At 36.8% G+C, this 26,835-nt stretch overlaps 2 protein-coding genes across 2 annotated transcripts; both read right to left on the reverse strand.

Moving 5' to 3' along the window:
- Nucleotides 1–1,638: 1,638 nt before the first annotated feature.
- On the reverse strand, nt 1,639–11,269 carry LOC117986129 (uncharacterized). Its single transcript, XM_034972963.2, has 5 exons — nt 11,096–11,269; nt 8,087–8,302; nt 5,635–5,846; nt 4,929–5,078; nt 1,639–4,105 (listed from the first exon to the last, which is right to left on the reverse strand). Exons 1-5 carry the CDS (start codon nt 11,103–11,105, stop codon nt 4,019–4,021), a joined length of 675 nt encoding a protein of 224 aa, XP_034828854.1. The 5' UTR covers nt 11,106–11,269; the 3' UTR covers nt 1,639–4,018.
- A 1,391-nt stretch (nt 11,270–12,660) lies between these two features.
- Nucleotides 12,661–25,840, reverse strand: LOC117986116 (uncharacterized). Its single transcript, XM_069501468.1, has 6 exons — nt 25,670–25,840; nt 22,054–22,171; nt 15,880–21,279; nt 15,271–15,411; nt 13,371–13,518; nt 12,661–12,834 (listed from the first exon to the last, which is right to left on the reverse strand). Exons 3-6 carry the CDS (start codon nt 15,940–15,942, stop codon nt 12,665–12,667), a joined length of 522 nt encoding a protein of 173 aa, XP_069357569.1. The 5' UTR covers nt 15,943–21,279; nt 22,054–22,171; nt 25,670–25,840; the 3' UTR covers nt 12,661–12,664.
- Between the last annotated feature and the right edge of the window lie 995 nt (nt 25,841–26,835).

Here is a 26,835-nt window from a genome sequence, read left to right on the forward strand (position 1 = left end):
ATAAACCTGACCGCGCAAAAGCCTACCAAACATAATTAGTAGGTATATCAATCAATAAAATGTTTTTTTCTTTCCAATCAATCATTTATTTATTGCACATTGGGTTTACATGGTAATTCCAATATGGTGTACTCTTTGTCCAAAAAAATTAAATGTAAGTTATTAAATATAACACGTATTGCCCTTACAAATTAGCAATGCAAAAATTTTCTCAATACCTGCCGCTTTTACCCCACAGCAAAATTCCATAAGACAGATATGATACTATGAAAATAAATTAGTAAACACACACGGTGGCCTCTTCTATTTTTAACACGTCATTATTTACCATTAGGTTAATGTTATGTACATTCTTGGCGATTTAATACATAAATTTTATACATTTCGCGCCTATCACTAAAATTGCGTTGCTTTAATTTTTTTTTAAATGTATTAAGTACGTGAAATCACACAAATCGACCAGTTTTATTACAAGTATAGGTAGCGAAAAAATTGTGGTAATTAATAATAACTATTCTTTACTTGACTTGAAGACGGTAATTTAGTCCTTAATAATAAAGAAAATGTTTTCATCGATATCGATAATCGAACCGCAATCACTATCGTACTACTACGTAATTTCATGCTGTTCACGGGTATTCAAATTTTAACCTAATTTGTATATATCGAGGGTTGCAATTGTTTAGAAAAAACAAAATATAGCTCGTGAGGAGTGTGACTCGTTTCTACCGAATTATTATGTACTCAATTACTGAATCGGTAAAGTTCTCGATTGTTATTTTATTATAATAATTTATGTAATTTAATTTATAGAAAGCGTTTATTACACCAAAAATACTTACTTATGAAATGAAATTCCATCTTTTTGTAAATTTGATGTGTTTGATTTGTTCTTGCACTCACTAACGGCACAAACAGGCATTTTTCACCCAGCGTGTAAGACGTCGTCACACATCGAAAACGATTCTGACAATGACAAAATCGATTCCGCAAACAGTGTTTATAAACGCAGTGGATTAAAAATCCATTACTATTGACAGAGGGGAATAATCATGCGAGGCGCGTCCTTAGGTTAAATCGTCCAAGGGTTAAAATCATGAAATGATACTAAAATATCGTAAATATCAGTACCCTTATTATAAATTAGAGCCTCAATAGCTCAACCGGTAAATGAGCGGACTGAAAACCGAAAGGTCGACGGTTCAAACCCCGCCCGTTGCACTATTGTCGTACCTACTCCTAACTCAAGCTTGACGCTTAGTTGGAGAGGAAAGGGGAATATTAGTCATTTAACATCAGTACCCTTATTATAAATGCGAAAGTGTGATTGTTTGTTGATTTGTCCTTTAATCACATCGCAACGGTGCAACGGATTGACGTGATTTTGTGCATGGGTAGGTATAGATAAAGACCTGGAGAGTGACATAGGCTACTTTTTATCCCGGAAAATCAACGTGTTCCCACGGGATTTTTAAAAAACCTAATTCCACGCGGGGACGCTTTGATTTTCTGGGATAAAAAGTAGCCCTTGTCCTTCCGCGGGATGTATGCTAACTCTTTACCAAATCTCATTAGCAGACAGATAGACACACTTTCGCATTTATAATATTAGTATGTATTGCAAAAATAAAAGAAAAGTTATTACAACGTAACTTTTATTTTCTCATAAACATATTTAAAAATGTATAGAATAAGTAAATACCCATTGCACCTTTTAGATGATTTGCACTTAAAATATTAAATACGGAAAAAGTCTTCATTCTATTTTGCTTTTACAAAACTTACAACAATACATTTAAGCCTCATCTACACGAGCAGTGTTTGATAAATAATAATAATAATTTCAATTTCAAAAATATTATTGGATTCCTAATGAAAATACAAAAAACCAAAATACCAAACTTATTCTAGAACATAAAAATTACAAATCGAAAATATCATCTAAACCACCGCAACGAGGCAGGGTGCCCAGAACGCTGTTTTGTGTGCCTTTATTTCAAAAATTGAAGTACAGTAAAGGATATATTAAGTACTGAAAAGAAAATCTCCCTATATACCAGACATGAGCCTCAATAGCTCAACGGGTAAAGGAGTGGACTGAAAACCGAAAGGTCGACGGTTCAAACCCCGCCCATTGCACTATTGTCGTACCTACTCCTAGCACAAGCTTGACGCTTAGTTGGAGAAGAAAGGGGAATATTAGTCATTTAACATGGCTAATATTCTTAAAAACAACAAAACCATAACGTACGTACATTACATGGATTAAGTTGGTTTTTACTTTAATATGAAATTCATAATAATATTTATTATTGAATTCGGACAATATAAGTACGCGATAGGTAGAGATGGCAATCGGGGTGGCGCCGGGGCGTCCCCCCGCCTCATACCCGGATTGCCATTTCGATGTGTCTCGGACTATAGGTAGGTATATAAAATGAAAATTTATAAACTGCAATAACATAATATAACAATATTATTTAGAGAATAATAAATAACTGTGTCGTTTATAATAAGTTAATTTCAATTTTCAACAAAACTTGAGGTTTTAAAACTTGTACATACTTCATTTCACTTCGTGTAAACAAGGCTTTATACAGGCACGGCACCTCTAAATCTAACAATTTTTAAAAGTTAAAACAATATTAAGCACCAACAAAAAAAACTTTTCAAAACACTTTCTATTCGCCACTCGCTGACTCAATACAAAAAGAGCGAGAGAGAAATAGTGTGTGCAATATTTTGAATTGTAGTGTTTATTGGCACAAGTAAATCTATTATACTTATAATTATAAAAATACATATAAAAATGCTTTTGCGCTTATTATAAAGTACTCAACACACCAAAGCCGGGGGCATGAGACATTCTCTCCTGTCTGGTTTACAGTAGTTATGGAATTTTACCAACATTGATAGAATTTGAGCGTCGAAACAACAACGCCAGAGTAAAATGGATCTCGAGGACATTGATTTAAAGTTAAAAATTCAGTACCACTGATTTAAGCTTGAAGCGCTGGCTCCTACATACGGACGAACTCAAGCTTCAAAAAAGCTTTCAGATACATTTTACTTCGACCCTCAAATTCTATAAACTTGATGCGATGTAAAATCTTAAGAGCTTCCGAGACGGTTAAGCGGTTTTACGTCAAGCACGTAGATTTTGCAGCTGTGATAGCCTAGTAGTTAGGACGTCCGCCTTCTAATCGGAGGTTGGCGGTTTGAGCCCGGGCTCGCACCTTTTTTTTTTTAATCAGGTACAAGTTAGCCCTTGACTGCAATCTCACCTGATGGTAAGTGATGATGCAGTCTAAGATGATAGCGGGCTAACCTGGAAGGAGTATGGCAGTACTTAACCCATACCCCTTTGGTTTCTACACGGCATCGTACCGGAACGCTAAATCGGTTGGCGTCACGGCTTTGCCGGTAGAAAAAGAAAATCCTTCTCACTCTGAGAGGAGACCCGTGCTCTGTAGTGAGCCGGTGATGGGTTGATCATGATGATGATGATGACGTAGATTTTTGCTTCACTCAAGCATTTTGATCGTTTACAAAGTTTGCTTGGTGCTTGAGTAACATTTACGTGCTTGACGCGTGATTGATGCGTTTTTATATTTTTGCTGGACGCGAACGTTCGGACAGTGTTCGATGTATGAGAAAAGTGCAGTTTGCTTGATCAAGCCGCTTGACGCGCGCGTCATGCAAACGAAATCTACGTGCTTGACGTCAAGCCGCTTGACCGTGTCGGAAGCTCTTTATACTAAGGTCGTAGTAAAAAATGATTTGTAGTTTCTAGAAGGCATTGTACATCATGAAATAGAGATCTCGCAGAGAAATGCGCATTGTTGGCCGGCCCCTCACTAGATGAACGACATAAAACGAGTCGAATGGAGCGGTTTAATTTAGGCATCGCAAGTGTGGAATAAGACATGTCCAGCAGTGGATGTCTATCGGTTGACGATGATGATGATGATGAATAAAGCCGGCGGCTTCGGCGTGTGAGCGTAAGACACACGTGGAGTTAAATGCTGACGAGGATTTCGTACTGCTTGTGCGGGATCTCCTTGCCCGCAAAGGAGACATACATAGCGCCGTGGCTCGGATGTACCTGGAAAAAATGTTTTGCGGTTAGAATCATTATCAACCCGTCGCCGTATTTTTTCCCCCTGGACGGGCGCAGCAAACATGCTATTGTCGCGTCTCACACTACTTTCACACGGCAGTCCAGTTTTGCAGGACCGGCTTTTTACTGTATCCTGCAAAACTGGACGCTGTGTTTACATGACCAGTTTTGCAGGATCCAGAAAAAAGCTGGTCCCGCAAAACTGGACTGCCGTGTGAACGCGGTTGCATCGTGGCGGGCGCGGGGCGGGGGCTGCCACCACTCCACTATACTGCAAAAAACAGTGTCCAGCATAAAACCGCACACAGGAAGCCGTGTGAAGACTGCTATTGAAATATATGTGTGATTAAACGGGATCTCGCTTTTTACTGGACTACGAATCCAGTTTCTAGTGAATGGATGGCTCAATTCGCCGGGATCGATTTTTTTGCAGGATTCCGCATGCGGGGTGCTCGTGTGACCGCTAGCATTCGCCATCAAACGGGATCCTGCAAAAAACTGGACTGTGAAAGGGGCTTCACAGTTAAATTCAGGTGCAACTATTTGACTGGCGTCTATCGTTCGCACCACTTAAATAGTCGCCTTAAACTTAAACGCAAGACGCACCGCAATAACATTTTTTTAAGCGTCAGCGACGCGCGGGACGCGAAGGAGCGGAACACACCAGCCCGCGCGCCACGCCGCACACCGCGTTCGCCATCTGCATTAGTACGAGTGCTACATCTGTACACAGTACACGAGCACGTGGTACAATACCTGCGCGAGCTCTCACTCGCATCGTAGGTAACTGCTAGGAACTATATTATACCTTGCCCGGAGTAAGCGAGCCTTGCTCCCGTGCTCTGCCGATGTAGAGCGGCTCGCCCGCGGCCGTGTTTCCGCCCACGATAGCGTTCGGCGGCACCACTCCGTCGCGGTTCTCTACCCAACGGACCCGGTCCGGACGGGCGCAGCAAACCTGAAAATTGTAAGCAAAAGGTTTTTGTTATAACTTGCGTGTTCAGGAACTTTTTGATCTTGTTTATAATTTTTATGATAGTGTTTTTTTTTTACCTACACTTCAAGGAAATATCTAAGAGTCAACAGTGGTTATCCTTTTGGATCGAAAACTCCAGTACGCGGCAAAAAATAATGTACATCGACCTTTAGAATGAGATTTCGGCTTTGTAGAGCGTTGTCTCTGTCACTCATACCTGTATGTGACGTTTCGTCGGTATCAACTACAGAGACAATGCACTACAAAACCTTTTTTCTAAAGGTCGATGTACATTATTTTCTGGTACATTAATTCAAGGGGTTTTCAAGGACAATATCGTAGCGATGTGAGAAGATCATTTCACTAGGGAAACGCGTCCTATCTTAGAGCACAGCATCACTTTCTATCAAGTGTGATACCCATAGCGGGCTATGATCGTAGCCCTCATAGCCCGCCACCACAGCGCGGTCACTCAGTCTGTAGGCCTCACTTGGGGTTATTGGGATGTTTTACTATGGACCCTAACAAGTTGACTTACCTCAATGGTATGGACCTGGTTTTCACGTCCGCCCCACGGCACGTAGGCCGCCTGGTGCTTGACGGCGAGCTTGCCGGGGATCAGGTCGCCCTCGTACCGGCTGCGGATCACCCACAGCGGGCTCTGGTCGTAGCCCTCGTACCCCGCTACCACGGCGCGGTCACCCAGTCTGTAGGCCTCGCCCGGCGTGGTTGGGATCCATTCTACGAGCGCTGCAATCATGTAACAATAGGTCGTTAGTCATAAGTGATTTTTGCGAATGACCTAACTAATAATTCGAACACAAACGTAGCATCCACCTAGGGAAACACATCGTATACCCTGAGGATGTTACTTCAATTCCAGTCAAAAAAGTGCTGCTGTAAGTGCTGTTGACAAGGAAGTGTGAAGTGGAGGCGAACACAATAGATCGGAGACGGTCGCCGTGATGCAGGGATATCAAGAACCTGCATAGCACCAAAGTAGAAGAAGAATACCTCGAACACATTTATCTTCTTTTCTTTTCTTTATTTTCTTTTCGATTTCTTAAAAAGGATTCCTTTTTATCAATGAATGATTTTCTATCCTATCTGATTTCTCAATAAGATTTTGTGCAGCATTTATATTTCACTAGAATCTAGATAATGCCCAGCGAGGATTTACGGTTTTTAAAAATCCCATGGGAACTCTGCTTTTCCAGGATAAAAAGTTGCCTATGTCATTTCACGGGACGGTTAAACGGATGAGCCTTTAAGAATCCTGTGGGAACTCTTTGATTTTCCGGGATTAAAATGCCCTTCCCCGGGATGTAAGCTGTCTGTACCAAATTTTATCAAAATCGATTAAACTGTTGGGCCGTGAAAAGCTAGCAGACAGACAGACAGACACACTTTCGCATTTATAATATTAGTATGCAACTATGCAATAGTATGGATTTTATAAATAATTCTAGTAACAAAACAATAAGGTTTTTCAACAAAATAACAAGTCTTTAATGGCAGGACTTGATAATAAAGAAGTGGTTTTGAGAATCGTTATCACTAATCAGTAATCACCCTCTATTAGATAGTTAGGTACTTAGAAAACAATTAATAAACAGTTAAGTTTCCACAATTCCTTTTAAAAATAACTTTTCTAGGCGCCTGTATTAATATATAACATATTGTAAGTACCTACCTTCTTAAAGGTACAAAGCGCGCAAAAATTTTCTTAGGGTGTTTTTGACGCAAAACCATACATCCATACTATCCATATCTATACTAATCTTATAAATGCGAAAGTGTGTCTTTCTATCTGCTAGCTTTTCACGGCCCATCCGTTTAACCAATTTCAATGAAATTAGATGCAGAGGTAGCTTGCATCCCGGGGAAAGACATAGGCTACTTTTGATCCGGGAAAATCAAAGAGTTCCTACGGGATTTTAAAAAACCTAAATTCACGCGGACGGAGTCGCGGGCATGATCTAGTAATCTAGTAATTACTAAATATGGCGCTCCGCTGTTATGGCATGCAGTAGCGGAATTTAATACGCGGGTTTCCGTTAGACTTGTCTCTTGACTATCACATGAAAGAAAACTCTCCTACGATTTTCAAAATATACGAGAACCCCTCTCGACCACAAATCATTTTTCACTTGGGCTATTCATAGGAATAAGCAACATCTGGTTCATTCAAATATTTATTTTGTACTGATATTAGTATTTTAGATCGAAGAGGCAGGAGTCTCATGTTTAAAAATAGTACATAGTTACTAGCCGTACGTACCTACCTACCTACGTCTTTTAGATAAAAGTGTTTCATATTATCATTATTTTGACTTGATCATTATTTATAAAGAGTTTTATTTAGCTTCACTATCGTACTATGATTATTTTAAAATCTTGCGCGACGGATTATTCAACTGTATTGATGCTTATGTATATGTAAATTCACACTCAAACTTCGTTTTCATGACAATACGAATAATTATTATTCTGGATTACAAATCCTTAATTATTAAGGATTTGGATATAGGCATTATCATAATTATTATGATGCTGCAGATAATACTACGAATTATGGGGCAGGCCATGTTAGTCGCAGATCCCGCGGCCATCGCCGCTGAGGCAGGCGAGCTTAAGAAGGTAGAGGGAAATGGGTGGACGAGGAAAGCGGAAGACAGTGTGGTGGCGCGCTCTGAAGAAGGCCTATGTCCGGCAGTGGACACAAACAGGCAGGACACTAACTTAAGCCGCAAGGATCAAGGAACTTGACCAACAGATTTTCAAAGCTGCTTTCATAGGTCTCTCACAAGGATCGCCACAGAACACGAATTTTTAGGCTATATCTAAAACACTGCGCTTTCTGGTGTGAGTCACTGGGACCCCAATCTCTGTGCCCGCTCATTGGCTTTGCGATTCGTTCAGTTTAGAGTACCTTTATGAAAATGTACGTAATAGGTACCTACATGAAAAAATACAGCATCAAAACTTACGTCCAAATCCCGGGTATCCGTAGGAAGGCGGTGCTGGTCCTCCGGGATAAGTCATTGCCGCTGGGTGGGGCGCTGTGGCTGGCTGATTTGGGTATCCAGCAAACCCTGGTTGGTATTGATTCTGTGCGGGCGGTGGTGCGTTTGCCGGGTTGTAAATTTGAGGGTAGATCTGACCCTGCGGTGGTGGGTACTGGGGTGGGTTGCCGCCGTATGGATCTGAGAAATATAGAAATTATAAATAAATATATTACTTAGCCGTATTTAATCAGTCAACCTGTATGCCTGAGAGTTCTCTATAGTGTTCTCAAAGGTGTGTGAAATCTGCTAATCTGCATTTTACTTAGCCGTATTTAATCAGTCAACCTGTATGCCTGAGAGTTCTCTATAGTGTTCTCAAAGGTGTGTGAAATCTGCTAATCTGCATTTGGCCAGTGTGTTAGACTATGGCCAAATCCTTCATTCTGAGAGGAGACCAAGCATAAAGCTTGTACTAGACTAGGAGTAGCTATCTATAACAATAGACAACCAGTAATTTCACCTTTCAGCCCTCTCCTGACTGTTGAGATATTGATTGAGGCTATTTTAAAACTAACTTTCACGATGCCTGAAAGTTACGCGATAAAACCTGTAAATATTTTTTTTAATTACTAAAAGCCGCTTATTTAGAGGGTCTGGGGTTCAATTCCGGGCATGCATGCATTACTTGTAACTTTTCGGAGTCATGTGCGTTTTAAGCAATTAAATATCACTTGCTTTAATGGTGAAGTTTTGCATCTGCATTCATTTTTAGCTCTGTAGGTACACATTGATCCAATGTTTGAAAAAAAAAACAATGTGGTCGGCAAGTGCACATTGGCCGGCACTGGCCGACCAATGTGCAATGCTCAATTTACATTGCCAGCAAATGGAAGCGAAATTCTAAAATTTTGCATAGCATACTGACCACTATCACTTATCGCGTAAAGTACATATTGCCACCGAGAAAAAATAATCGGCGAATGCGTGAATTGTTGTATGTTAATGATAACAGAACATGTTTATCACAATATAAGTAGTTGGTGACTAAATTTTATAAATAGAAAACAAAAAGTATGAATCACCAGGAATATAATTTTATAATTTATGTTACCAGGCGTAGTTACAAAAGTAGTAAATGTATTTAAGCAGACCCCCATCTACAGTTACACAGTATTAGGGATATTATAGCAGTTAACAATTTAAAATTATTTTTATTCAAATAATAAGTCCTAGATATAGAATACCTTCCAGTTATAGTTCTACACAGAACACGACTTGTTTATGTAACCACTTGCAATGAAATGCTTTTAGATCAACACCTATTGGCTATATTTTAGGATCAAGATAATAAGGATTGAGGTGTATTACTGATAATGTTAAGTTTATTACTTAGTCTGTAGATAGCAATTCTGTACAAGTATGACTCAATGCAAATAAAACATTTTTTCCTTAATGTATGTTGCTTACACAATATGGGAGTTCTTTTAGTAATGTTAGTGTTTATTTTATACTAGATGATGCCCCCTGACTTCGTCCACGTGGATTTAGGTTTCTTAAAAATCCCCGGAATGCAAGCTATCCCTGTACCAAATTTCGTCAAAATCGGTTGAACAGATAGGCAGTGAAAGGCTAGCAGACAGACAGACAGACACACTTTCGCATTTACAATATTAGTATGGATTTTAAAAAGAACATTATAGCCCAGTTAAATGACTAATATTCCCCTTTCCCCTCCAACTAAGCGTCATACTTGTGCTAGGAGTAGGTACGAGAATAGCGCAACGGGCAGGGTTTGAAACGCTGACCTTTCAGTTTTCAGTCTACTCCTTTAACCATTGAGCTATTGAGGCTTATGAATTAAAGTCAAGACTTATGACTATGAATACTATTATTCTATATTAGTATCCATTTTGTGATCACCCTTACCTCTATAGGTTAGGTTGATGACAAAATGGATACCACAATAAGAGGTTATACAGAATACCCAGAAATGGATGGATGGATTGTGTGGGAGAACATGTAAAGAAAATTGGAAAGTTTACATCTTGGAAACGTGACAGCCTAGTGGTTAAGACGTCAGCATCCTATTTGGGGGTATGTGCATTGTAGGTAGGTCTTATAGCACAAGTAAAGGAAAAAAACAGAAAACCATGTATTTGTGGTTACATCACAAACAAAATTAACTATGTATTCATGAACAAATAATTAGTATTTTCAATTTTCAAATTAAGATAACTATACCTAGTTTTAACTAGTTACTAGTTTTAAAATTTTAAGTTAAGTTTACATAATATAAAAGACTTTCTTTTAATAGGTATAGGTAGTCAGTTTTACACAAGACTAAAGCAAAGAAACTAAGCTAAACCCATACATTATATCCAGATCTTAATAATACTGTTGCAATTTTAAATTTAAGTATTGCATTACCTAATTTTATTTTATAACAAACAAATGCACAGAGGTGCTCCACACCTTAGCGGTTTTTACCAGAAACATTAAACAAATTGGTTTCTTCTGCATGTAAGACATGCTGAACAACTTGTCTGAGCACTGCACATTTTGCTATAAATTTACTTATCCAAATTCGTTTTCTAGAAATTGAAGAAAGCTTGGCCCAATCGACATAAAGGCTGGCTATTAGGCTATACACTATCATCTAAGGTGCATTAATGGGCAAGTTCTAGCACATAAATTATTCACATTTATTATTAAGTAGGTACATCCGAATGTGCATAAAAGCCGCCCACTTTTCAATTTGTAAAACTGTCTATGCCGATTGGCTGCATGTTTCATTTTAGTTATTTCACAATAATATTCTGCTCGCGAGATTTTATTATGATTTGTAAACAATGCATAACTCATTGCATAACTTCTAAGGTGACACACAAAAATAACAGAGAATGCATTAGACAAATATTGTGAAATATTCGGTGCGTACAATCATTTACAGTTATGAACCCTGAAACTACAAAGAAAAGCAAAGGTACTCACATCCAGACATGTTTGTAGATACTAGATTCTGTTAACGAGATTAACTATTTAGCAAATACTTTTAATATAAAACTAAAAAATGCTACAATTTGAGGACTGTGGAGAAAATAGAAATTACAAAAGTAACAAAAGATACAGTTACAACGCGGCGCGCTCTTCAATGACAGGTGACCACAGAAATCACTATCTATAATATAATTATCTATATAGTTAGTTACTCGTAGATTAGCTGTTACTAGTCTAGAGCACAGAATATATAATAGTACTTTTTTTTTTTTTTTTTTTAATTTATTTTACGGCCCTGGATAACAGTCCTTTAAGGCCTATAATAGTAGGTACTAACGTATCTAGAGCCTAGAGCATGACCATCGAGAAAAAAAAGGGCAGATGACAGACCACCTCAGAACAAGGCCTATAGCTACTTGCAGTGCAGTGTTGCCATGCGAATTGCTATTTATCACATTTATTTTGACTTTTTCCGGTATAGGGAAAATTAAAAAAACTGCGTTACCAAATCTCGACCAGTTACTAGGGTTATTTGAAAAAAAATATGAATTAATTGAAATAAATAAGATTGGCAATCATTGCGCAATGATAACTTACTGTTGCAAATGACATCGGTAAAACGGTTATAAGTCCCGTAAATTGCTATTACGCTGGAACCATGTCTCATTAACATGGAAATGACGTCATCTTGACGTCAGCAAAAATAAAAATATAGGTACCATCAGCTCGAAACTTCAGTCTAGCGCTGAAGTCACTAAAATGGCGGCCACGCGATGTAGCAATTTGCGGGACTTAAATCAAAGGTAGAATGGCATGTGGAGCAGCTGTAGTTATTATGATGATTCGACGGCTGTTCACCACTATATTTGAATAATGGATTGTTTACTTTACACTTTTTTGTCTCTAATAGTCCTTAAATACTTTTTCCACTTAGAATTACTAATAAAACTCCCGGTGCAATATTTCTCCTCTAAATTGGTGAAAATTCCTAGTTTGCAACACAGTAAATTGGAAGTTAGAACATAGTCTGTGGTATTGTGAATGGTCAAACATGTTTTTAGACTAATTAGTTATAAGCAATTTTGTATTTTAGAATAATATTTAGTTATAAGCAATTTTGTATTTTAGAATAATATTTAGTTATAAGCAATTTTGTATTTTTGAATTTGTAAATTTTAGAAAGGCCTTAAAGGACTGATATCCAGGGCCGTTAAATAAATTAAAAAAATAAAATCAAGCATTTGTTTTGTCAACGTTTTTTGACGTTTTGTTTGATGACGTCATCAAACACAAGAGCACCATAGAAGAGCACGGTGCAAAAATGCCATTCCTTGGCTCTACCCACAGAGTACTTTTTACATCTCTACCCGCTGCCGCTAATCTCTTTCTAAAGGTCGATGATATCTGTGGGTCGATGTACAATATTTTCTGCCGCGTACTGTACTAAGCGTACCTACCGGTACCTACCACAGCATTGCAGTAACGACCAACCACGCCCGCTCTGTCAAGAGCGTAACGACAAAGAATAAGAAGATTTTTTTTAGGTATTTTACTATCAAATTATCAGTGATGAATATAAAATTGTTGGATCAAGAGGATACTATAGGAGATCACTCGAGCGGCAAACGCAGCCAAAACTGTTATCGTGACGGGACACAGGACAGCAGATAGCTCTAACTTCCTAGTTTCCACCAGTTTAATGAAAGTTTCTATCTGGCTGTAGTATTCACGATCTGAAACAATAGGTATATACAGGTTGACTTCATGAAAAAACAAGTGCGCGCCAGTCTCACCTATCCAGGGTTCCGTAGCTTGAAAAAATATCATCATCATAATGATCAACCCAACGCCGGCTCACTACAGAGCACAGGTCTCCTCTCATTATGAAAAGGGTTTTAGCCAAGTGCGGATTGGCAGTCTTCATATAAGTAACTTTCAGAACATTATGGAGAACTCTCAGACTTGCTTTAAATGATAAGAAAGCTTGGGAATGAATTATCAAACAGCTTTGACATTTGTAATAAGTAGGTACCTTTAAGTGAGGATAAAAAGAATACCCGGCTGAGTTTGTTGTGGGCTCTTCTCAGACGTGGACGCATTTGGAACCCTCGTAGCTTTCGTTTTAAGTTTACGTAATTATTAACTATCACCATTATACATCATAATAATATACTTATTTCAAATCCAGCAATTGATCATCAGAAAGTACCCTACCCAATTTGAATAAATGATTTGACTTTGACTTTGAATATTAGGAAAGGATACTTACTCAGATTATCATACATTAACATATGATTTAAAATGATTAAGGTATTCTGCCATTCTTGAGTTAAATATTCGCTCATTTTCGTAACAATGAATGGTCGCAGGTTTAAAAAAAAGTAATAATACATATCAGTTTGAAAGGATTCAACTGTCTGGAATAAAGAAATTTCAATTAGTTGTAGTTAGATACCTAACATTTTTGACGACCTGCGTGGTACTGCACTCCTTAAGTAGGGCTTGAAAATCGGCCTATTTTTCAGCTTCGGAGTCGGCTTTTGATACTCAGAGTTCCAAGTCCAGAGTTCCCGAATTTCGAAGCTTCGTTAAAAAATTCAATGTGATTAAATAATTCGTTTAATTTGAATATTTCATGCGCTTAAATGAATGTTCAAATTTGTTCAGCATGAAATACAACAAATCAGTTTTAGAGAAATGAAAAGGAAACTTTATTTTACGACTTGGTAAAATTAATTAGGTAGTCGGATTTTTCTTTTAAAATATCATGTTAGGTTTTCTATCGATTAAGTTTCAGCCTATTTCATAATATTATGTACAATTTATAAAGATTTTGTACTGTATAACTACATATGTAGCCGCTGAATAAGTTCGTCATTTTTCCTAAAAATATGAAAATCGAAACTCCGGTTATGTTTACGATAACTCCGGATCTTTCGAAGCTCCGGAGTTACACCAAAAACCGGAACTCCGGAGCTCAAGCCCTACTCCTAAGTTGTAGGAATTTAGAAACTGTTGATGGGGAATTGATATTGTAGATACCTACAACACAACGAGTTCATGACTCCTTCTTCCCAATTCCTTAACCCTGATGATGCAGCGTTCAGCATTCTTAACCATAGGGATTCAGAGGAACAAATAGTGAAATTATATAGTTAGTGCCGCGCAAAGACTGCATTATTGACCTCCAAGTCCCAACTCCTCAATCCTGATGATGCAGGATATTGCACCATCACGGCAATCCCCAAGTTAAGAAGAGCTGTTGATGGCGAGTCGATTGTTGTACTAAGCATTGATTTTATCATTGAACTTCGGGTCTACTCCTCAATCCAGATGCTACACATTACTGCACTAAGCTATGGGAAATAGTTTTGTTACTAGTGTTAATATAGGTGTCTAGACATAACTGGAATAGAGCAAGATCCCACTGACACCAGACCTTCCTTATTCTCTGAGAAACAAAAAGTGTAGGAAAGAGTAGTAACTAGTAGGCCAATTTATAGATATCAGCTACTAAAATTACCAATTTAAAATATTTACTCACTTTTCTTAAAGTCTGGCTGCTGATTTTTATGCATGTTTTACAGAATATTGTTAATAATATTAATTATTCAATACTGCCAGATACTTTCTGTCGGTGGTAATTTCCGCTAGGCGCAAATAATAACAAATTCCGAACTAATTCACATTATTTCAAATTCCCTAGGGATCTCTAATTTTTGAGAATTAAACTATATCTATAAACCTTACTTTTGAATCACTCTATCTATTGGTGAAAGCTGCATTAAAATCAGTTGCGTAATTTAAAAGATGTTCATCGATACATACATACATACACACATACATGCATACAGACAGACAGACAGCGGGAGGCAACTTTATTTTATACTATGTAGAGATACTCAGGAGTTATAAATAAAAATCAGACATTAAGAAAAGTAAGTAATGTTTTTACGTGCCTTTAGCACTTTAATTTTAAATTGACCCGAGATACAAGCTAACAAATAATATTATGCGTACAATAAAAGTATACACTAAACACTACTCTATCCCACGAATTTTGTTTCTCAGAAAATAAGGAACGTCTGGTGGCACTGGGATCTTGGACCAGAAGATGTTCCTTAAAACATTTATTTATTTATTTATTTATTTATTATTACATATCATACAACATATCTACTAAGACCACGCAACGCTGAGATTATATTACATAGAGTTAATAAGTGGGTACACACTTTGAAAATCGGGGATAAAGATCGGCAAATCTCAAACATCGTTGATATAAGCCAGGAGTTAAACATGAATAATATCTGAAAATTTAAAACCATTATTAATTATTATTTTAGCTAATTTACTTTGGGTAGGTATATTATTATTATGCGTCAAAATAATCAATTCTAAAGAAAAAGCAACTTTACTCTAGGTATCCACGGAAAAAAGTAGGTATTAGCGCTCTCTCTGTTACGTAATCCTATACAAATAACAGAGAGGAAAATCTCAGTGGACGTTAACCATTTTGAGACACCAACAAAGGGAACAATTTTTTTTCCAACTACCGTTAAAGCAAGTGATACTTATTTAAAGTGTTTAAAATGCTCATAACTCCGAAAAATTAGTAGTGCACCCCCGGGATCTTTTGAATAGGAGGTTGAATTATTACGAACTTAGCAGATGATATCTGCGTCTTAATCCACGTGGATTTAGTGTTTTTGAAAATCCCGAGGGAACTTTTTGATTTTTCAGCATAAAAATTAATAAAGACAATAATAATTATAAACCTGCGCAGCGTAGATTTTATTGAAAACGTAAATACAGTCCGATATCTTGTCATATATTTGCATGAGTTCAAGCCAACAATAACTCTTATCTGGGATTATAATAATATTATCACCAGACCTAGGAATTGTACGAAGTGATATCTGAAATAACAAAATGAACGGTTGACAGATAATTTCAGGCAGTTATTTATCTATACTTAATTAAAACATATTTTGAAAACTTTAGTCAGAGGAAGCAATATTATGCATAATAAATACTTTATTATTATACCTATAGAGCCCTAATCGGTATTTTTAAATATTAATTTCTCTGTCTGTTTTGGTTTACTTAGTTGATAGTTACTCACTTTTAACAGGAATTTCTTAATGATACCACCTTTAAAAATTTGTTGTTTCGATGTAGTTATATTGGCTTTTTTCAACAGAACTATATTATTTAGGAATACAATTTGTCCATAAATAAGGATTATAAAATAAACTGTGATGACCCCTTGTAGCAGTACGAACATTAAGGCAACGCATGCCATCATATTTAAAAAAATATCAATTTCTAGGGGAATATGTTCGAAGATAATAGCTGCGCATACAAGGACTACAGGAATGATACTTAGTATAATAGCAAGCACACGTCGCTTGACGAATAAATGCTTTGATCGTCCAAAATGCTCATCCGTATCCTCGAGAATTTCCAGCAAAATTATATACTTAGAACTGTTTCCAAAAGATATGATGCCAATATCATAGATGATTTCGAAAGTCATTGACACAGTGAAGGCTTTAGACAAAATGGTCAGTGGCAAGTCAGCCTCTATTAGGTGCCAAGTCATCGATCTTTGGATCCCGATTAAAGTTGTATAAATTGCTATTAAAACAGAACAATACAATTTGCTTAGAACATAGTTTTTATGTATTTTATTTTTAGAAAATATAAACGTGTTCATGGCAAAAACTGCTGAAACGTATAACAGGGGTTTGTAAGCTTGTGCTATTGAATGTGTTTTCCTTTCTTGTTTATTATTATTGTTTCGTAAGATAACACTGAAAGCATGTCTGTTAACTGGCAATGGTTCTACTTTAAAAGATTGAATAGCGAAATCACTGCTGTATAACATCATTTTCTAGAAACACGCGCAGAAAAAATAATCAGTTTAAGCTTGAATTTTCAAAACTTTCACAGAAATATCATAAGTTGACTTATAAGTTAGGAGCTAAACTAAAATTGTTCGATTGTAGTTTGAGTCACAAAAGGAATATTCGTAATAACATTGAGTTGAGAGCCCAAGGAGCAGAAAACATTAAAAGTCAAAAATTGGCTATACCTAGAGTTCCCTACTAATTATTATATTATATGCGTAGCATAATCATTAATTTGCAAGAAAAAAAATTGATTTAATAAACATTTTAAAGTAAGTATTCCTTTACATAATAGGTATGTATTATTATTTAATATTAGGTAAAGTACATTTTATTCATATCATGAAACTTCAATTGAAACTTCTCCATTGTATCAGTTGACAACATTGACAACGACCAATTAGCTTTAAGCTGTATAGTTTTGGCCACACTATGAATTGCGTTGTAAAGTTGATAAAGATGGCTATATCTAATTAGTAATGAAAACAAACATAGTAAACGCAGGTCCAAAATGACAGAACACGTAACTTAGACCATTTTGCGGGACACACATCTGCTGCTCTATAGTAATCTAGTTTGAGAACTCAGGGGGATTTGATTAAAGTGATTGCGTATCATAAGCACATAGACATCAATTTTAAATCACGTGGACAGTAGAATCGACGGGGCTAAGTAAAAAATACAGGTTAGGTGAATTATTTCGAACTCATCATGGGGTAGATAAGGGATCACCTATATTCAAAATTATTGGTTGTCACATTTTTAATTTCTTTTCGTTACACGGCACATAATGAAATAATACTAATAAATAATCAGAAAAATAGATAAAGAAGCAAGTAGCTAAGATAGGAAAAGTTTGCCAAACAGATTTTTGTCAAACAAACCCGCATTCAAATCGGTCCATCAGTTTGAGCGCTACGATGCCACAGACAGACAGTGGACTGTTTTCAAGTATCACTTACCTACATCTTATTTACGTCCACGAGATGAGACTCCAAATTATTGTACTAAATGGTTTAGAATTCTGTTGAAGGATGGAACTCATGTATAGTTCGCGACAGGTCGAGATGACAATCAGAGTAGGGACGCCCCTCAGTACAGCCCCCGCGCTAACCCGGTGTGGAATAGCGCTACTGGTGACGTGCTGGTGTGCGGGGCGTCCCCTTGCCTCATACCCCGATTGTCATCTCGACCTGTCACGCACTATAGGTATACTTAATACAATTTAATCAGTTAAACATAAATTACTTTATTAAAAATATTTACAATGCATTCACAAAATAATAGATATAAATATTGTTGAATCAGGTACCAGTTACGCAAAAATATTTAATTTAAATAAACAAGAGATGATAGCTGCTCACATATAGGTAAGTTTAATTTAAAGTGAGTGGTACTCATGATAATGATATTTAAATATTAAATAACTATTGTGATAACTGATAAGAAACACGGCTATTACTCATCTTTTTTATCGGAGTATGCCAAAATAGGTAGGTAGTAGTTTTGAGTCATGAGTAAACAAATAAATAAATTAAATAAAAAGTGACATGTCATGGCACCAAGTCATGATAAAAATGTAACTTGTATATCTTCTAAAAACATATAAAAGGAAATGGTGACTGACTGATCTATCAACGCACAACTGAAACTACTGGATGGATTGGGCTGAAATTTGGTATGCGGATAGCTATTATGACGTAGGCATCCACTAAGAAGGGATTGTTGAAAATTCAACCCCTAAGGGAGTAAAATAGAGGGTTGAAATTTACGAAGTCGCGAGCACAAGCTAGTTAGGCATATACCGAGAAAAAACGTGAATAATGATCATGTGTCCAACATACCTACCAAAGACGATGCACGCCCACGTTACTTAATTTGCAGTAACGATATGATTATGTAAATAGTAGTCTACAGTAGATTGAAATCTACGTAGACTACTATTTAGTTATACTATTTGTAGGTACCTACGCGGCAGGAAATAATGTACCTTTAGAATGTCATTTCGGCTAGTAGAGCGTTGTCGGTCGTGACGTTTTGTCGGTCTCAACGATAGAGACAATGCTCTACAAAACAGCTATCTCTTACTAAAGATCGATGTAGGTACATTATTTTCTGCTGCGTACTGTACCTACGATATCTGTTTCTACGTCGACACAACTGAACTTAATTTTTTCTAATTTAACTTTCGCGAAAATGAGTTTATTTAGCGGTACATCGAAGTTACTTGTTGTGTCGTGTTTTACTGTAGGTACGTTTTCTCTACTTAATTTTTTTTAATAAATATTGCTAATTTTATATCTTCACATAATTTTAATCACAGTCTTATAAAGTACAACATCATGCTGATATCACACATTACAATAGGACGAGCCGCACACAACGCTCATAAATTAAGATAGGATATGGTTTGACGTCAAGTTCTTGCCTAGAAAAAACAATGATGAGGTAGGAGTGCATTTTTCTACAAGAACTCCCTTGAAGTGAGTACCTTCAAGTAATTATATATCAATATTGTATAAATTTCAACGCGCATTTATAGCCATAAATGCGTGTTGAAATTTATACAATATTGATAACGCCATAACGCCATTGATACCATTCGTGTTTTAAACTTTATACTTACTCAATATTATGTCTGGACAGGTTATGTGATCGCATACCATAAAACAAGAAATACAAGAGCCACAAAAGATCAAAAAACATTTTTGAAAAACATTTTTGAAGAGAAGAGCACTGAGGTGCCATTTGCTCAATTCATCTGACTCCATCTGACATCATTACCATTTTTTACCATTTTTAGTACTGAAAGTAAATACTGTATATTCACACATCTCATGTATAGTTCTTACATTTCACGAGGGCGAGTGGCTCATGCATGTGTTTAAGTTGTATCAGTATAAGTAAGTGCGTTTGCGAGCGCTTGCTCGCGATTGATTGGTTCGACATGCATGCACACTTAGACTTGCGATCCGCAAGAGGTAATTACCGGTATGCGATCATCATCTTATTGAAAAAGAAGATAAAAACACTACCAAATATACTAAACACTTTTCAATATAATAAGAAATTGAAAATGAATTTTCACGATTATCACATACATCACACGCGCGTACGCACCAATAAATAATTATTATTATTAAACCTTAACTCTATTTAGTAAGTGTTTTTCATCCTAGTGTATTTATGTCGTAGGGAAATGGCCGACCCCACGCAGTCTTCTATCCTACCCCTAGAGTGTTTTCGTGAAGAAGTAAGTCGGTCGGTTCGGTCCGTCGTTACATTTCATAAACTATACTCATTACTCAGTATTTTATTATATTACTAGATTTGTTCAGTGAAATGTTAAATTGAGTTGTCGTTTTAACATCTCGCGGTATCTGACCAAACCCCAGATACATGGTGGTGGTTTATACTATTTCCCTGCGACATATATAAAATAATATAACATTAGAATATGACTACGGGTAAACGTCGCCTTTGATATCTGCATTATGTAGTCTTATTTATTTATTTTATTTATTTTTTGCAATCAACAGCGATATATACAATATAATTTTACATAATAACAGACTGAAAATAAGGCCAAATAGGATTACAATTTTTTACAGATTACTTAAATAGATATTAAATATAAATTTATAACAGTACGTTTGATAATTTAAACAAGCTTTACAATAATATAATAATATGAAAATATAAAACAACTTACTTAAAAAGTTACACTATCTTCTGAACCAGAACTACTGTTTTCAGTATACATAATATATTAAAAGAAATCATTAAATGTTCATAATAACATAATTTTGGATTGAATGGATGGATAAATTGGATCAGAGTACCCATACAATTTGGATCTCGAGATCGAAACACGGTTACGAATATTAAGTCAGAGTAAAGTTGACCTAAAAGTTTCTAAATCGTTTATGAAATCTAGTAGGTACTTCTGATTTCTTATTTTTTTACAATGTTTTCCTTCGGGGCGCGTGGTCTGGTTGTAGATTATGTGCGACCACGAACCCTTAAAATCTAAAGTTCAGGTCCATTTTACTCTGATGTTATAGTTTCGACACCCGAAATGTATCAACGTGTTCGAGATGTGCATACTTGTACTAAGCCAGGACTAACAACAGTCCAGGCTTCATGTTGCCGTGTGCGCGTATATACTTTATAATGTTCCGTCGAATTTTCCTGTCAGTGACCTCCCCCTCCTCCAGTTACCATGCTGCGTAGCGACTCGTAGTTTGCATGAGTTGGAGCAGCGTCCTGAAAAATTACCAATATAGCTTAATTGAGTACTTATACAAAGAAGTAACAACCTACTTAAGTATAGGTATAATTAAAAATTCTTTTACATATTACAGCAGTGAGTCGCGAAAACCGACAGTCGTCGGCCCGGACAACTTACAACGGGCTCTACGGGCAGCGGCACGCGCAGCTCGCAGTCACAATCGCGACGCGTGCGCGAACTGACTCCCTTAAAAAGGACCCCGGATGGGTTCGAAACTAGTCGGGCTAACGTCGACTAAACACGTGAGTAAAGCCGGGACAGATATTATATTATAGTCGTCGGCTCGCTGCAAATCGCTCGCATTGCGCTCACTGCAGGCTCGCAAATCACGTACTCACTATGGTTTTGGTTACAGTATCGTGCAAAACGGTAACAGTTACAATTTACAAAAATGTGTACGCAAAAATTTCATCGCTTACGGCATCGTACCAGAAAACTCTGACCATCAATTTCAAGTGAGCCATGGGCCGCACTTCACGTAGATGCGTGGCCGAGATCAAATCTCCGACCCCCCAAAGAGTAAGTCGACGTCTTGACTCTTAACCAAAAAGCTATAATTTTTTTTAAGGAGTAGGTATAAGTAGAAGCGCCATATTATTTTATCCGCTGGGACTAGACGTCACGTCGTCCATGCGACTTTATCCACCGTCCCGTCCACGACACTGTCCGAAAATCTCTACAAGTTTTAGCCTTCTTAAGCTGAGAAAAGACGATTGGTTGATGGTAATGATGGATAACTATTTATTTACCGGCTTAGTGAAGAGGATTCCTGTGAGCCACAATATTAGGAGCACTAGTCCCACTATGAACAGCAGGGATACGGCGAAACTGATAATTTTGCACAGCAAGTTGCATACACAGGACAAGCTGAAAAAGTAAAAGTATCATTTTATTAACAAGAATAATAAGAAACCGGTCAAGTGCGAGTTTGATTTCTCTTAGGTAGGTACTAATCTTAAGTTATCGGTGTGTTTAAGCAATCCTACTTAATATTATAAATGTGAAAGTGTGGATGTTTGGATGTTTGTTACTCAATCACGCAAAAACGGCTTAACGGATTTGGATGAAATTTGGAACGGAGATAGATTATACCCTGGGTTAACACATAGACTTTTTATCTCGGAAAAACAAAGAGTTCCCGCGGGATTTTGAAAAATGTAAATCCACGCGGACGAAGTCGCGGGCATCAGCTAGTTAAATATAATTTGCTAGGAAAGAAAACATCGTGAGGAAACCTGCATGCCTGAGAGTTTTCCATATTGTTCTCAAAGGTGCTGAAGTCTGTCAATCTAGTTGGCCAGCGTGGTGCAAAACTATGACTTGGATGCTTCTCATTCTGAAAGGAGATCCGTACTTAATAGTGGGCCGGCGCGGCGGTGGTTTGAGATGATGATGATGATGAATATTATAAAGGCTAATGTATGTCTGTCGGTTCAACTTCTGCACTAATCTTAAATTTTTGGCAAAGAGATAGCTTACGTCCTGGACATAGGGGTACTATATTATTTTTATCCCGGACTAGCTGATCCCCGCGGCTTCGCCCGCGTAGATTTAGGTTTTTAAAGATCCCGTATAGCCTATGTCACTCAGGAATAATGTAGCTTTCTACTGGTGAAAGAATTTTTAAAATCGGTTCAGTAGTTCTAAAGATTACCCCCTACAAACAAACTTAACGACATTACCTCTTTATATAATACAACGGGCCGTGCAGCAGAAATCGTAATATTTTAATTTCGCCATAACTTCAAAACCAAACGTCCAATTTTAATCATTCAAAGACCAAATATTATCTCCATAAACTGTTCTTAGTGATGAAATCATTTATTTTGATAAGGATTAATAGCATGAGTAAAATAAACGCGTTTAAATGTAGTCCAAAAAAAAATCAAGATTTTTAAATAAAAAAATGGTTGCTGTGCCTCACTCGACATAGATGGCTATAGTGTGTCGCGGACTTTTTTGTAGATATTTATAAGATCTACAATTAATTAGAACATTTTATGGTTCTATCTTTTATAGTTTAGGCAGCGTACGCAAAATAAGTAACTTTTCTGGTTGATTTTTTACACCTTGTGTCCGAAAAACCCAAATATCTTACGGAACCCTATTTTTTTCCAAAATAAAATATAGCCTATGTTACTCGTGGATAATGTAGCTTTCGAATGGTGAAAGAATTTTTAAAATCGGTCCAGTAGTTTTTGAGCCTATTCAGTACAAACAAACAAACAAACAAACAAACAAACAAACAAAGTTTTCCTCTTTATAATATTATATATAATATATAATATATATATATATATATATATATTATATATTATATATTATATATATAGTGTAGAAAATGAAAGAGTTCTCAAGGGATTAAAAAAAAAACGAAATCCACACGGATGAAGTCACGGTTTTCGACTAAGGTTTAATTTAATTTTAAGTCAATTGTTTAAATAACTTAAACAATATTAATATGTATGGGTCTTAGAATTTAATTTGAGTTTATCTTTTATTTATCTTATCGCCGCTGACGTTTAGTCTGATATCTTTGAAAATTACACGCTCAAGTAAAATCAATAAAATACGTGAGCATCATATCAATCATGCTACTAGAATAAATTAGACACCGATTTCACACAGGATGTTTACTTATGGAGTGATTAATAAATTTTAAGGGACTTAAATTGGTTTATGGGACTAGAAGACTGAAAAACTAGACATACCTAGTGATTAAGTAATCTTAGATATATTTTTACCATAATATAATCTCACACACAGCAGACTGGAGTTACAAAAAAAAATTAGAGTACTCAGCAAGTGACGTATTCATTAAAGTGTTATAAGCAAACCCGACGCGATTTGAACTTCAAATAATTTTACGAGTAGCTGACACACTGGCCGGTTACACACCTTAATGTAGCCTTAATGATACATAAAATAACGATTTTTTTACCTTCGTGACTAAGTCATAGCAATATTGTTGTAATCGGTCTGCCCTACTTAGGTTGGTACTGGGTAAGAAATTAATTACGTAGACTCCTATTAGTGTACTATTTCTCAATTTGAAGTACTAATTCATCATCATCATCATCATCATCAGCCTGTGGACGTCCACTGTTGGACATAGGCCTTCCCTAAAGAGCGCCACCACACCCGGTCCTCAGCCTTCCACATCCAGCCACTTCCCGCCGGCCTCATATCGTCGGTTCATCGTGCTGGAGGGCGTCCCACACTACGCTAGCTTAAACGCGATCTCCACTCAAGAACTTTCCGGCTCCAACGGCCATCACCTCTACGGCAGGCATGACCTGCCCAGTGCCCACTGCCACTACATCTTGCTAATAGTTTGGGCTATGTCAGTGACCTTGGTTCTCCTGCGGATCTCCTCATTTCGGATCTTATCCCTCAGGGAAACTCCTAACATAGCTCTCTCCATAGCTCGCTGAGCGACTTTGAATTTGTGAACAAGGCCGTTTGTCAGTGTCCACGTTTCAGCACCATAGGCATAGATGAGGACGGGAAGAACACACTGGTTAAAGACTTTCGCACTAATTACCGACCTAAAAATACTGACCTAGTGTAACCAACAAAGATTATCAGGCATAGGAACCTTACAGTTCAGTCATTTATTTGTTGGATATTAAAACAATTCTTGTACCTACTTATATATTCAATGGAATTAATAAACATACCTAGTACTTATTATTGATATTATCTAGTACCTAATTTGATTCTTCTGATAATAACAGTCATAATCTTTACTTATGCCTACTTTCTGTTTTAGTTAAATTTTTCTATAAAAATTGTAACATCCCTATAATATTTTCTTTGATATGGTTCACTTTGTTAATCAGACAATAATTTAAAATAATGACCTGCTAGATTAGACTGTACCTACTTTATAAATAAGCAAAATCTAATAAAACTTATTTTCAATCCAAAATTATTGTACCAACCAGCTTCTTGGAAGGTAGTTATGTTAGTTCTAAAAGGCATATTTTAGGAATTATTATTTGCAATCAAGTAGGTAGATAGGAAGTGTTGTTTACAACTTTAAGGTTTAATTTTATTAGGTTGGCACCTCCTAAGAAAATTCCATCGAAGCAGACGCCCGCGCTGTTTCAATGTGAAGCCTTTTATTCGAAGGTCACAAAACAAACCAAAGTAACGGTAAAACCAGGTATTACAATACGTACGAAAGAGATGCAAGAACTATCTCGTGAGCCGTGAAGATTTTTCTTGATTAGTTATTGGAATCTGATAATGTTGTGCATTCCCTACAGTTGATAACGCATTTCGTCAATTGGAAATTATTACATTGCAACGTTCATGAACACGTATTTAATAGGTAATAAATTAAATATCATTTTAACTTACCACATTGTGAAGTAGGTATTTCTTTGTAACGTGCAAACACGTTTACTATTCACGAGTGACTAAAGTGTTTGGCGCGTATTTAAAATGAATATTGTGTTCAGGAAAACTTTGATAAGAATATCCGTAGGTCCACCCCGAAATTATCGCACGACAATCGATAGTGAAACAGTTTTCCAAGCACACCTTGATATCGCCAAATCTAAATATATAAAAGGAAAAGGTGGCTGATTGACTGACTGACTGATCTATCAACGCACAGCTCAAACTACTAAACGGATCGGGCTGAAATTTGGCATGCAGATAGGGATAGCTATTATGATGTAGGCATCTGCTAAGAAAGGATTTTTGAAAATTCAACCCCTAAGGGGGTGAATTTGTATAGTCCACGCGGACGAAGTCGCGAGCATAAGCTAGTTTGCAATATAGGTAGTACACGTAAACTAAAAATGGACTTATCTATATGATAAGATAGCATTGATTTATTAAGATATTATATTTTGATATCGTAGCTTCACTTATTATGTATTGATTGATGTAAATAAAAGTGACCTAATGCTTGGTGTGGTTTACGTTTTTCCAAAAAGGATGTTCTCATTTTGACTAATAACCTACATTCAGGGTCTCACTAGAAGTTTGTTGAACTTGGATGTCCTTACAAGAGACCTATGTCCAGCAGTGGACGTCTATCGGTTGATAATGATAAAGATGATGATAATATCGCAGCAACAACATAATTTTCTCGAATTGACCGAAACCGTGTGCCACTTTACGTCAGTAGACTTTTACAAAGGCTTGCAGGTATTTACAGGCTTTGAACCAACGATACCTAGGACGTGAACCAGTGCGATATATCTAATGGGTTTGGTTTATTAGGTACCTACATAAATTAGCTTCTTTTAAAGAAACTACGAAAATAATCTGAAAAGCAATACGAATAAGTGCGTAGGTACAGGCGGCCGAAATGTACATTGACCTTTAGAAGGAGATAGCAAATTTGTAGAGCACTGTCTCTGTCGTTGAGACCGACAAAACGTCATATAGGTATGAGTGACAGAGACAACGCTCTACAAAGCCGAAATGTCATTCTAAAGGCCAATTTACATTACTTTCGGCCGCGTACTGTTGGTTAGGTACACACGCACGATATGACGTAGTTTTAATTAGCT

This window comes from Maniola hyperantus, chromosome 10 (assembly GCF_902806685.2).
Source record: "Maniola hyperantus chromosome 10, iAphHyp1.2, whole genome shotgun sequence".
In the NCBI taxonomy this organism is placed as follows: Eukaryota; Metazoa; Arthropoda; class Insecta; order Lepidoptera; family Nymphalidae; genus Maniola; species Maniola hyperantus.

Coding starts and splice junctions, on each gene's coding strand:
- LOC117986116 (XM_069501468.1), bottom strand. CDS start 15,942: ATGCAAATATATGACAAGATATCGGACTGTATTTACGTTTTCAATAAA. Junction 13,519..15,270: donor GTGGTCTTAGTAGATATGTT/GTATGATATGTA, acceptor TCTTTATTCCAG/ACAGTTGAATCCTTTCAAAC. Junction 12,835..13,370: donor GTTAATGTATGATAATCTGA/GTAAGTATCCTT, acceptor CTATTGTTTCAG/ATCGTGAATACTACAGCCAG.
- LOC117986129 (XM_034972963.2), bottom strand. Junction 5,079..5,634: donor ACCAGGTCCATACCATTGAG/GTAAGTCAACTT, acceptor TACAATTTTCAG/GTTTGCTGCGCCCGTCCGGA. Junction 4,106..4,928: donor GCTCGCTTACTCCGGGCAAG/GTATAATATAGT, acceptor CATTTTTTCCAG/GTACATCCGAGCCACGGCGC.